Source organism: Oryx dammah, unplaced genomic scaffold (assembly GCF_014754425.2).
Source record: "Oryx dammah isolate SB20612 unplaced genomic scaffold, SCBI_Odam_1.1 HiC_scaffold_5, whole genome shotgun sequence".
NCBI classification, from domain to species: Eukaryota; Metazoa; Chordata; class Mammalia; order Artiodactyla; family Bovidae; genus Oryx; species Oryx dammah.
Genome location: NW_024070189.1, coordinates 55904084 through 55917212, shown reverse-complemented (window position 1 = coordinate 55917212; position 13129 = coordinate 55904084). Strand labels below are relative to the sequence as shown.

The 13129-nt window shown below is 42.3% G+C and overlaps 1 protein-coding gene across 4 annotated transcripts in view; it reads left to right on the top strand.

The window, feature by feature from the left end:
- The window catches only part of ARHGAP26 (Rho GTPase activating protein 26), a 479720-nt gene that overhangs the window by 396894 nt on the left and 69697 nt on the right, over positions 1-13129 (top strand). For all 4 annotated transcript variants that reach the window (XM_040239820.1, XM_040239819.1, XM_040239822.1 and 1 more), the window contains exon 20: positions 4572-4725. In XM_040239820.1, the coding sequence (XP_040095754.1) occupies positions 4572-4725 (154 nt within the window). The remainder of the gene's footprint in view (positions 1-4571; positions 4726-13129) is intronic.

Genomic DNA, 13129 nt, shown 5'->3' with positions numbered 1-13129 from the left:
TACCATTTCTTTGTCTCTGGGCTCTTCCTTCTTTCCTGTGAGTAATAAGAAAAGAGATTCTTGTTGACAAATAAGCAAGCGTTCTCACTGCCTTTAACCAGGTCAGGAAAATTCCTGCGTTGTGGGGATTCTTTCTGTTTTGGTCATTTGATCTTGTTGATTTGACTCATAACTGGTTGCTGTTTTCCTTTTTTCAGCCCCCTAGCCTGTAATTTTTTTTTTCCAGCAATATAATTGCCATCAGTCCTTCTTATACCTTCTGATGTAGATGCCAGAGCTCGTTTGACTCATAAGTGACTCAAAGAAGTCCAGCTCTGGTACTTGAATGATTTTGTTAATTTTTTTATTTTTAATCGTTTAGGCTGCTTGTTCTCATGTTTTTCTGTCAGAAGCAAGTGTCCATTTGCTGACTTGACAGAAGTCCTCCTGTTTTGAGGGATATTACTGAATCATTTGCTCTTTTTCTTCTTAATTCATTGAAGCTGCAAATTAGAATTTGCTGTGGTATAGTTTTCCTTAACCGCTAAACATTTGATTTGCTGTCGATTTTACTCCTCACTCAGTCTCTGCAATAATCACCTTCCTACTCATCCTCAGAATGGATTGTCAGCATTTCAGCTTAGACGTCTGTTCTCTTAGAAGCTCTCAGGCTTATTATGTGAGGTCTCCTGTCAGAGAAAATTGTAGTGTTCCTGTAGTCAGAGAGTGCCAGGTTCTCCAGGTCTCCATATCTTGTGACCCATGGGGGATGTCAGTAAAGAGTCTGCCTCTTGGGATGCATATTTGTCTATCTTGGCTGCAAACCTGTGAAATATTATGATTAAGGTTTTGGCATTTTCTTCTTGGACAAAGAATCCCTTTCCCTGATTTTTTGCTTTTGTTGTTGTTTTATTATAAGTCCACCACATGTGACAGGTCCTAGATACCTAAATATAAGTCAAAATATAATCTCAAAAAGAATTTATTATTTTAAGAAAGAATTTATGTCCTCCAGTAAATGAATCCCTCCTCAGGCTTAGTTAGGATAGAGCCACCTGTTTTATTCTATTAACTGCTAGTCCGAGGAAGGTTGAGTCCTCGTTATGTATCCATACCCTCGTTCTCTTATGGGTTTATGGGAGTTTGGGATTAACACACAGTGCCATACATAAAATAGATCAACAAAGACCTACTGTATAGTACAGGGAACTCTACTCAGTACTCTGTAATAACCTATATGGGAAAAGAATCTGAAAAAAAGAATAGATATATGTATAACTGAATCACTTTGTCATACACCTGAAACTAACAATGTTGTAAATCAGCTATACCCCAAAATAAAATTTTTAAAAAATAAAAAATCTTTCAAAACCCAAAGTCATCATTGTTCCACATGCTGCAGTCTTCCTCGTTAGCTCATGGGAAAGACCCAGTCTATAATACTGTAGTGGGAGCTAGGTTCTTAAAACTTTTACCTAAATCCATTTTTTAGAAACAAAGCTTTTTTATGAGCATTAGGATTCTGATAAAATACTTTATAAAGCAAAGCATCTTTCTGTGACTTTTTTCAGTTGTGATTTCAAAATGTTGTCTGTCCCATGCCCAATCTTAGGTTGCTTGTAGTCTACTTGAAAGGCAGACATATGAATCAGTCAGTACTCTAATATTCATCTGATTAAACTACCAATGAATTAGTGTCAGAGTCTGCTGTCTGGGGGCTGGGTTAGGTACTCAGGAGGAACTCTAAATATTTATTGAATAAGTGAAAATTAAAAAATGTTTCATTTCAGGTACTCTGTTTTCTGATGAATGGTAAATGTCCTCATAATATTTTAGAAAAGCTAATATTCTTTTAGCAAGGCATTATTTTAATTCATAGAATTATACCCCTCTCATGGACAAGTCGGAGAAGGCAGTGGCACGCCACTCCAGTACTCTTGCCTGGAAAATCCCATGGGCGGAGGAGCCTGGTAGGCTGTAGTCCATGGGTTTGCGAAGAGTTGGACATGACTGAGCAACTTCACTTTCACTTCTCACTTTCATGCATTGAAGAAGGAAATGGCAACTCACTCCAGTGTTCTTGCCTGGAGAATCCCAGGGATGGAGGAGCCTAGTGGGCTGCCGTCTATGGGGTCGCACAGAGTCGGACACGACTGAAGTGACTTAGCAGCAGCAGTAGCAGCATGGACAAGTAAATATAATCACAAAGAAATATGAGCTATAGTTATTCTCTTCTATTTCCTATGAATTCAGATAATTATATCCTACATACTTAGCCTCAAATCAGAGTTAATAAAACTCTTCATCTCTCCTCTCATGAAGCAGAACATATATCCTTTGAGCCCCAGTGAAGTGTCATCCTTACTCCCTGTGGAGTGGAGGTAGTCTTGGGCTCCTCATACTGTTTCAGGAGTCTTGATGCGAGGATTTTTTTGCAAAGGAAAATTTTACTTACTTATGAACTGATTCATACTGATAAATGGCATATCCATTCTCTCAATGATCCCCTAATTATGTAATTTTGGAGTTGTTTTTCTTCCTGGTAGCAAATTCCCATTTGCAGGCCCTATTAGTCCTCCCACATCTTGGCTCAGTGTAACTGTTGATTTCTCTTTCTTTGTTGTTTCTCTTTGGAACTCAAGCTTTTGAAATATGACTCGTTCTAAACCTCAGGAATCAACTTAATAATCTATTTTTTTTTTTCAAAATTTAATTAGAGTTCAAGGATATCCCATAAGCTTCATGGGTTTTTTTGATTCAGAATTCTGAGAGGCTTCAATATGGCCTTGAGAATTTGCCAAGATGCTAGGTATTATTGGTGTGTATGTGTGTGTTTGTATGTTTATGTATTTGTGTAACTAATGTGACTATTACTCTAACATCATTTCATAAGCTTATTTTTATATACATGAATAGTGCAAAGGAAGAGCATTTTTTATCATAACACCCCACCCCCCATTTTGCCTAAAGAGACCTGAGTTCAAATGTTGACCTCTAAACTACCATGTAAGTGAGCCTAGTCTTTCTTCTTAGGGATATGGTATACCTCTGGCTCATTTCAGAAAGATCCAATGAGGATTAACCCAGATATGATATTTCTTGATACATGAATTGATTGCCCAAAACATAAGTTGATTCCAATATGGTGTATCTGTAAGGAATGTGGAACAAGAAAGACATTCCATGTCTCTGATGTTTTGCTCCTACAGTAGCGCCCATGCCATTTGTCTAAATCATCCAAAGTGTTTTCTTCAGCACATGGTTCCAAGTTTTTAAAGATGGGAAGAAACAGAAAGTTCTTTTCTTTGAGCAATGTTCTGAAGTTTACAAAACACATTCTTGCAGATGATCCCACTTGATCCTCATGACAGCTCCCCAAGCTGTGCAAGGCATTTTTCATGCTCCCCATTGTACAGCTGCATTAACCAAGAAACAGAGCCAAATATTGCCTGACTCTACATACCCAGTCAGGAGTGTGGTCTTGAAGGGAACTCAAGGTTTCTCCCCTCTGACTTGGTAATATTCTCCAAGCACTAATGTGACTGCTTGGAACATAGACTCAGATTTGTATATGTAGACTACTCTGTAGTCCTTACAGATCTATTAGTCAAAAAACTAACTGGAAGCTCAGCATCAAATAGTTGGAGCTAGAGGCAACCCAGAAGGATCTGGCTGGGGAGTGATCAGGGGGTTAGATTGCAGAGCCATAAGGAAGTGGATGGCTAAAGAGTAAATATCTTACAGTGTGGTACCATAGGGTCAGAGGTAGGACATGGCTTAGGCAAGTAAGGCAGTGTTAGGGGCAGGAGTTTTAGAATAAAGGGTGAATGTCACAGAAGCCAAAAGGACGTGATTGACTGCAAGGGGGCTTTGAAGGTTCTCTCTCTTCTGACCATCTGCCAGTCCAAGGAAGATACAACTTGTGGTGTGGTGGTTGAGACACTCTTAGGAAAAGGTTTGTCATGTGAAAGAGAAGATATGGCCTGTCAAGCGGAGGAGTGAGTTTTGCTCTAAAGTTTCACATCACCTGTTACTCTCAGGTTCTTCCTTTCCCACTTGTAATTAGTATTTTTTAAATTCATTTATTTATTTATTTTTGGCCGTGCTGGGTCTTTGTTGCTGTTTGTGGCCTTTTTCTGGTTGCAGCGACCCAGGGCTGCTCTCTAGTTGTGGTGTGTAGGCTTCTCATCATGGTGGCTTCTCTTGTTGCAAAACACGGGCTCTAGACACACTGGCTTCAGTGGTTGCAGCATGTGGGCTCAGTAGTTGCAGCTCACAGGCTTTAGAGCACAGGCCCAGCTGCCCCTCAGCATGTAGACTTGTCCTCGTCTAGGGATCTAGACTACACAACCCACGTCCCCTACATTGGCAGGCAGTTTCCCAACCACAGGATCCACGGGGAAGTCCTCCCACTTGTGATTCTTATTTGTCCTGTAATTCTTCCCTATGTCCTTTTCCTAGTTTCATTAGCACCAGAGAGCCCCATGTAACCTCATTATTTATAAACTTTTGGATAGGTAGGAACAGACTATCCCAATGGAATCGAATGGAATAATATTAATATGGGGTTTGTGGGTTTTTGTTCCCCACAGAGGAACAAAGAAACAGCCTCATCAACTCCAGTTTGGAATCTGTCGTCTCTTCAAATGCAAACAGCATCCTCAATTCCAGCAGCAGCTTACAGCCCAACATAAACTCCAGTGACCCAGACCTGGATGTGCTCAAACCCACCCGGCCCAACTCGCTGTAAGTACGACGTCCAGCTGCCGGCCACAGGGGGCCCTTGTCAGCCATTCTACCCAGAATGTGCTCTCTGGCCCCACCTGACTTTGAGTATTGTCCCATGAACCTAATGTAAACCTTCTCCCTCAACTTGGAAGCTTGGCTAAGTTTATTTCACATGTTTTAAGCACCATCATCTCAAAGGGGAATCATGACTCTTAACATACTGCTTCTTGGCCTTGGTGATGTTTGATCTACCATCCTGCTGAGATGGCTTTGGTGATGGCTCCTTGCCTGTGCTGGCTGCTGGGGCATGAAAAACTACTTTTAGTTTTACAAACATCCGGGCACTGTAGTAGCTCAGTAGATCAGCAGCGACATTTGTTTCACTCATTTGTGTTGTCACAGTTTCCCTTCTCCCCAACTTTTGTTGAGTATGTTCAGTGCTATCTGTCTCCACTGCCAGAGAGAATAGCTCCAGGAGCCCTTTGGGTCTTTAGCTCCTCAAAGCTCAGCATGACCATGATCACAGAGCAGATGCTCTAAAGAGAAGAACCTCTGTTGCTTCATTCTTTGGTTTTGAGCACCTACAGCTGAGACTGTCTTGAGGCTGGTTGTCCAATCCTCCACAGAAACTAGATCTACTCTGCTTGAGCCAGAAAGTTCTCTTTTGTGGTTGCATCCCACATTACTTAGCTTGCTTCTTCAGACCACCGCATAAATCTTGTCCACTAGAGCCTTTGCAGAAAGAATGTGAGGCCATGACCAGAACAGCTGGACCCTCTGGCCACAGTTGTGTGAAACTCAGGAAGAGCAGAGTTGACTTTGCCTTTCTCTGATGAAAATAGTTCGAGGTTCAGCCACAAATTGCCTTCAGGGCAGTCGTTTCTCTTGGTGAGACACCAGCATGTCAGAACCATTTCCTACCCTTCTCCTCGCTGTGGCTGCATGATTGCACCCCACCATTCTATCTTGCTAACGTATTTACAGACCCGCAAAATGGGTCTAACATTTCTTTTTTTCCTTAGAAGAGACTAAGGGATACTAAGGGTTGGAATGAAAAATGACTCTAAAATGGGTAAGAGGTGCTTAGAAAATGCAGCCACAGTGTAAGATGAAACTGTACATTGAGAAAATCAGGTCTCTTTTTAATTGTTGACAGCTTTAAATCCTACTTTGATATTCAAGAAGTTTAATTACTTACCTATTATGACGTAGATGATGTGTTTGTATACCAGGAAGTATCCTCAAATGTTCAAACTAATGTGACTTGTTCAGCTTGTGGACAGTGAGTCCTTTCTGGTTCTCCATGGCCAATGGAGCCTTCCTCCCGTAATGGATGGCTCCCTCAGGGACTCCTAATGCTGCTTTCCTAGACTTTAAGGAGATTCTGGTTCCTTCTCTTCCATTCTGTTTAAGCCTCTGTACCTTGCAGTTGCTGAGGTTATTTGTTGCTCAGCATGAGCATGGTTTCATGCAGCCATGAAATTAAAAGACGCTTACTCCTTGGAAGAAAAGTTATGACCAACCTAGATAGCATATTGAAAAGCAGAGACATTACTTTGCCAACAAAGGTCCTTCTAGTCAAGGCTATGGTTTTTCCAGTGGTCATGTATGGATGTGAGAGTTGGACTGTGAAGAAAGCTGAGTGCCGAAGAATTGATGCTTTTGAACTGTGGTGTTGGAGAAGACTCTTGAGAGTCCCTTGGACTGCAAGGAGATCCAACCAGTCCATTCTGAAGGAGATCAACCCTGGGATTTCTTTGGAAGGGATGATGCTAAAGCTGAAACTCCAGTACTTTGGGCAACTCATGAGAAGAGTTGACTCACTGGAAAAGACTCTGATGCTGGGAGGGATTGGGGGCAAGAGGAGAAGGGGACGACAGAGGATGAGATGGCTGGATGGCATCACTGACTCGATGGACGTGAGTCTGAGTGAACTCCGGGAATTGGTGATGGACAGGGAGGCCTGGTGTGCTGCGATTTATGGGGTCTCAAAGAGTCAGACACGACTGAGCAATTGAACTGAACTGATGAGCATGGTTGCTCAACACTCTCTGATTTTCACCAGCAGCACCAACTAGTGGTCTTTAAGCTCTGTTTTCAGCAGCTGGTGTCTGGGAGCCCCTAAGGCTTTGTGGAGTACAGTGTGTCCAAAGAGGCTGCTTCAGCAGTTACATGGAAATGGGGGGTTATGTCTTTTAAACAGGTCATGGATGAGAGGGCTTGTGATTTTTTTATTTTTTGATGTCTAGATGTGATTTTTTTTGAGAACCCAATTATTTGTCATATGCTATGAAATGTACAAAAGTCATACTTTAAGTAAGCTAGATTTGTTTTATGTAAAACACTGGCTATCACTTTACCTGCTTCATGCCATCCATGGGACACATGCCTACCTGCTATAGGTTTGGGGGCTTTCCCAGGGAAGGGAGTATGAGGTCTGAAACAGTCTCCTTGTTTGGTGGAGGATGGGAGGCTAGAATGTGGGTATGTTTCTTGCTGGGCTATTGACTTCCATTCAAGGGAATAGCGAAGTGATGCCTGGGAATCCTGAGCTCTGGGAAGGCTTCTCTTGAGGTAGAAGCAGTGCTGAAAAGGAGTTTGCTCAGCCCTGATGAGGGCCGTGTCAGTGGCTCCACACTGCAACTGGTTCACCACCCATTTCTAACCCCAGGGCTGGGAGAGCTTGTCACCCAGTTTGTGCCTGCCTGGTTTTTTCTGCCTGGGATTGGCCTGGATGGACCACACACAGACAGACTGGAGGTCACCCCGGCAAATGCAAGCTACAGCGTTTCCCTGAGGCTGTGAATTCTGAGAGGTCTGAAGCACCTTCCGCTGTGGTGCTTGGGCTCTGTCACAACCAGTCCAGACCACTTGGGTCTCAGCCCTGGACCCTTTCATTCTTTCCATCCTTGCTAACTTTGAGATGCACCAAACCCCTTGAATGGGAAACACTTAATGATGCAGATGAGGACACAAGACCAAATCAAGGGGTGGGGGATTACCACTCTGTTGAGTATAAATTAGGCATGAGGTGGGGAATCAGTCACCAGAAAACTGTCTGTTTTTTTTTTTTAATTTCATTCGTTTTTCATTGTTTTCATAATGACTGGGATGATCCTTCTGACCACATAACAATCATAATGAAAGAAACATTTGTGACTCGGCATTTTTGGTGCTTCAGAGGTCATATTTTGCTGTCTTATTGGTAAATCTTTCCTAATTCTCCAAGGGGATGAGTGCCCTCTTGTTTGTGTGGACATAATGCTAAAGCTGGCATCAGAATCAGAGATGCTACCATTTCAGCCTTGCTAGGGCAAGACTTCGGGGATCCTGTCTTTGGGAGGTCCTCAGCCATCTCTCCTAAAGATCAAAGAGCACTTTAGATTGTCTAAAATGGTCGGTGGAGATCACTGACCAAATTTGTGCTCAGACCTCTGCTGAGCTTCCTGTGGTAAAGGAGAAGGAGAGAATTCCTGGGCCTCCCCAGAAGTTTATACTCTGGTCGAGGAGGAAAAACCAGTGGTAAACGACAGTGCTAAATGGAACTTAGAGCTCAGAAGTGTATATAGAGTTCAACAACTCTTTACTGGGTATTTTTTAGGTACACAAGCCAGTCTAGTGTTGGGAAAGGTGGAGTAGATGAAATGTGAGGTGGGCACTAGGAAAGATGATACAAATGGATGGAAGAGCATTTCAGATAAGGGGATGAGGGAGGCAGAGGTGATCCAGGGTGGAGAAAAGCATTCTACGGAAATGTGTATTGGAGAAAGAGGAACTTAGTTGTCATCTCAGCATGACCACCAAAAAAAAAAAAAAAAATTGCACCAACCTTTTAAGATCAGGTCACTTCACAACAAAATCCAGATTTCATGCTGGCTGGAACCACTAGACATACACACACACACACACAAATGAATTTAGACATAGACCTTACAACTTTCACAAAAATTAACTCAAAATGGATCATAGACCTAAGTGTAAAATGCAAAACTATAAAATTCTAGAACACAACAAAGGAGAAAAACTAGGTGTCTTTGGGTTTGGCAGTGACTGTTTAAATATTGCACCAAAAGCATAATCCATGAAAGAAAAACTTGGTAAGTTGGACTTCATTTAGGCTAAAAGCTTCTGCTCTGCAAAAGACATTATTAAGAAAATGAAAAGCCAAGCCACAGACTAGGAGAAAACATTTGCAAAATGCATATCTGATAAAGGACCAGTATGCTCAATATTAAAGCAAGGGTATATCATTCCACACCTATTAGAATGGCTAGCCTCCAAATCACTGACATCAAATGCTGATGAGGATAAGGAGCAACAGAAGTCTCGTGCATTGCTGGTGGGAATGCAAACTGAGAAAGCCACTTTAAAAGGCAAGCTGATTGCTTCTTATAAAACTAAACGTAGACTTATCACACAACACAATCAAGCGACCACACTCCTTGGTGTTTACTCAAATAAGTTGAAAACTTATATTCACAACAAAATCCTGCGCACAAATATAAATAGCAGCTTTATTCATAATTGCCAAGTTGGAAGCAACCAAGTCATTCTTCAGTGGGTAAATGGATAACCAAACTATGATACATCCAAACAATGGAATATTATTTGATGTTGAGAGGAAATGAGCTATCAAGTCATGAAAAGACATGGATTAAACCATACATGTGTAAAGCCACTCTGAAAAGACTATAGTATAGTATGATACCAACTACATGACATTTTGGAAAACAGAAAACTACAAAATCAGTAAAAAGATTAGAGGGCAGGAAGGACACAGGGTTTTTTTAGGACAGTAGTAGACATAAGACATAAGCCTTTTCAGAACTCATAAAACTCATAGAACAGAAAGAGTGGATCCTAATGTGAACTGTGGACTTTAGTTGATAGTTAATAACAATGGTAATAATAATGTATCAAAATTGGTTCATCAGTAGCTATAAATATACCACAGTAATGAAAGGTGTTAATAATAGAGGAAACTTCGGGAAAGGGGAGAGTTACGTAAAAATTCTAAGTTATTTTGAGCAGTTTTTTATAAGCTTAAAACTGCTCTAAAAAACAGGCTATTAATAGATTTTTTAAAATCTAGATTCCCAGCTTCTTCTGAAAAGTTAAAAGATTTGGCCACTTTAAATCCATATGTTTTCTGGTAACAGATGAAATTCTGTAGTCCCTAGCTTCTTATGGTCCCAGTTCATTCCCTTCTGTCTTGGAGGCCCATGATAAATATGGCCCAAGAGTCTTTGAAGCTCCTCCCCTTAAGAGGTGGAGCTCTTGAACTTAGGCTGGCCTTTACCCTCTGACTTGATTTGACCATCATATGACTTCCACGCCAGGCCACAAGGCCCTGCAGCTTCCTGTCTCATCCTCTTGGATGCAGTCACCATGTAAAAAAGCCCAGTCCAACCTCCTTGAAGATGAAGGGCTATTGGAAAGCGAAGGCCTACTCTCCCATCTAAGCCCAGAGCCCAGGCCACCAGTCAGCCAGTGCAGGCACAAGAGTGAGTCCAGGAAAGAGCAACAGAAATGCTGCCCAATTAACTCACAGATGCATGAGGAGTAATACCTTGTGGTTGTTTTAAGCTACTGAATTTGGACCAGTTTTTTCAGCAAAGGTTAACTGACAGAAGTCAGAGTCATGAGCAATGGCCTTGGAATGGAGCCGGGCTGCCTAGGTCAGTAGGAGGGGATGGAAGGTTCTCACCCTGCCACAGTGGCATATGAAGATGAGCTTCCCATTTCCAGAATCTTATTTGAAAGAAAATAACTCATAAATGAGATTCTAAGAAGTTAAGAAACAAAACAAAACCCATATCTGATGGCAGAGGCAAAAAGAAAGATAGTTCTGTTACTGATATGGAAAGCAGGAAGACCTAGGTTTTAATCCTGGCGCCAACATCAACTGGCCAATGCCTGTCCTTGGCCCCGAATGTGTCCCTGAATGCACCCATCCCCCTTCTCCCAATGGTGGACATAGTGGGGTGAACTGTCTTAAGAACAGAGGTCATTCGCTGGGTGCTTACAAAGGACAGCAGAAATTCATCTCTTTCCTTCCTAGTGACCAACAGAACTGGCCTCATGCCTCCGCTTTTTTGGAGGATAGTGATTTTTAAGGAGGAAGTAAACAAATGCTAAGAAAGAAGTCAGGGGACATCCCACTAGGGACTGAAGATACTGCAGTAATTCCCCCAAATTAAACTGACCAAGGAAATGCTTTTTTTCAGACCACTGGGGTAGGGATAGAGAGAAGGACAGGGGATGATTCCAGTAATGGAACAACCTAACCTGAGAGTTCTCCCTGCCTAAGTGGTCCCCACCCATGAAAACTAACTCACTGCCCAGTAGCCCCATAAATAAAACTGATTTTTCTTGTCCTTTCCGCTTAACACACACACACATGCATGTCCAAGTTATTTCTGGTGACCTAAAAGATGTGTGCATGCCAAATGCCTTCAATTTCTGCCAGAGTCAACCTCTCCAGTTTTAGTGGCCAGTGAGAGGCAAGAGAACAGTGCCTGGAATTCAGAGGATAAACACGGCCTGCTTCCAGGCCGAGTTGTTTCTCTGAAGCACTGTTGGCTCCTACTGAATTTGCTTCAGCTGCTCTCACATGAAACCTGGGAAAAGCTCACCAAGAGAGATATCTCTAAAAGTTTACTTCTGTTTTACTTATTCAGTCAACAGTCACTCAATAAATATTGTTTGAACACTGACTGTGGGCCAGGTGTTGTTCTGAATCCTAAAGATAGGGTGATAAGAAATTGCATTGTTTCTGCTGTCATGGATTTTATATTCTAGAAAGGTAATATCAGAATCTCAGCAAATGTTGAAAAGTTCTGTGGAGAAAATTAACATAGAGAAAAGCAGGTGTGGATTTGGAGGGGAAGGAGGCAAGTTGCTTTAGTACTTTCTGCCTCAGTTTCTTCATCTGTAAAATAGGGTGATCATACCCTCCATGAAAAGGTTTTGTGATGTTTAAACGAGATCATCTTTTGTGTCATTTACGTGTTCGGCACTATGAATGGCAATTATCAGCAACTCGTCAGGGGTCCTCTTCTCCTCTGTCCTTCCTGTCCCTTTATTCCTCATCTCTGGTGTGTGTTATTCAGGTGCAGAGAGATGTCCCAGGCTGTTCTGCCCATTCTCCACACTGGCCTCCTGTCTAGATGGCCTGGAGCTGTCAGGTCAGTCTTTGAGTTACTAGTGGGAGAAGGAGCTTCTACTGTAGAGGCAGGTACTGCCCCACCTTAAACCTAGACCCACTGGGGTAGACAGGCCTGTTCCTAAAACATAGGAAACCTCCACACCTCACCAGGATAAAGCTGCATGCCTCACTGTTATTTATTGGGTCCAGATAAATCACTAAATGAATAAGAGGCATTAGACAAGTGATAACTAATGGCATATTTTTTAAAGTAATTTTACCATCTAAATGCTATTTTATGCCAAAAGAGTTACACCCAAACAGGCAGCTATGGGTTTGCTCCAGTGATCTTTATTTGTCATTCTTTGGAATGCAGGGATTTGAAAGAGGAAGTTCTCCTCTGTGGTTAAATCAGCTTTCTGTGGGAAGAGGATCTTTCCTGTTAGATTGAGGATATTTTTTCTCACCTGCCTCCAAGCATAAAAGATCTCTTCAGACAGTTTTGCCTGAAAATTTGGCGGTGTTCCCCACCTTGCAAAATAGCTTAAAAGCAAAATGATTTTCACAAGGAATCCTTTTCCTTTTCTTGTTACTCCTCACCGCCCCCATGGTAGTTCCCGCCTGCTCAATCGTGGTCATCTCTTGGACAAGCCCTGAACCATCCCTCTTACATCTCAGGCTCCTGCGGCCACCACGGCCACAGCTTTTCCAAGGCTAGGTTGGATACCTAGCCAGGTTCGGTTTGGTACCAGACTAGGTTCCCTTGGCATTTTCAGAGATTGTCACTGATGTCACCCACATTCTTGTTTTCTGAGAGGCTTCCTGTCAGCTTTTCCCATGGCCCAGCCAAGATCTCACTTGGTCGAGGGTGGTGATCCTGCCTGGTGATCCATCCGGTTTTTATTGGATAAATGCATTTGGTTATTAGCGGTTCTTTTTTTTTCCACAGAAAACAATTGCTCAAGGCAGGCCTCACTCTTCATGACCTGCAGGATTTCTTTCCCAAGCACCAGGGCTGTCTGTGGGCTTGGATATCTCCAGCCGGTCGGCAGAGGGGGTATGGGAGGAGATGGGGACCAAACACCGTTCAGTGCTTAGCTGGCGTCCCTGCCAGAGTGGAAATCAGAAAGGGAACAATGTTTTCCTTCACACGGATTGTTTTCTTCCCCCCTTTACAAGCTAAAATCATGGAAAGGGTCTGCATTTTCTTCTATAAACTAATTAATCTTACTATATAGTCTTAAATAATGCCCCCCATTTGCCATGACATGGTAG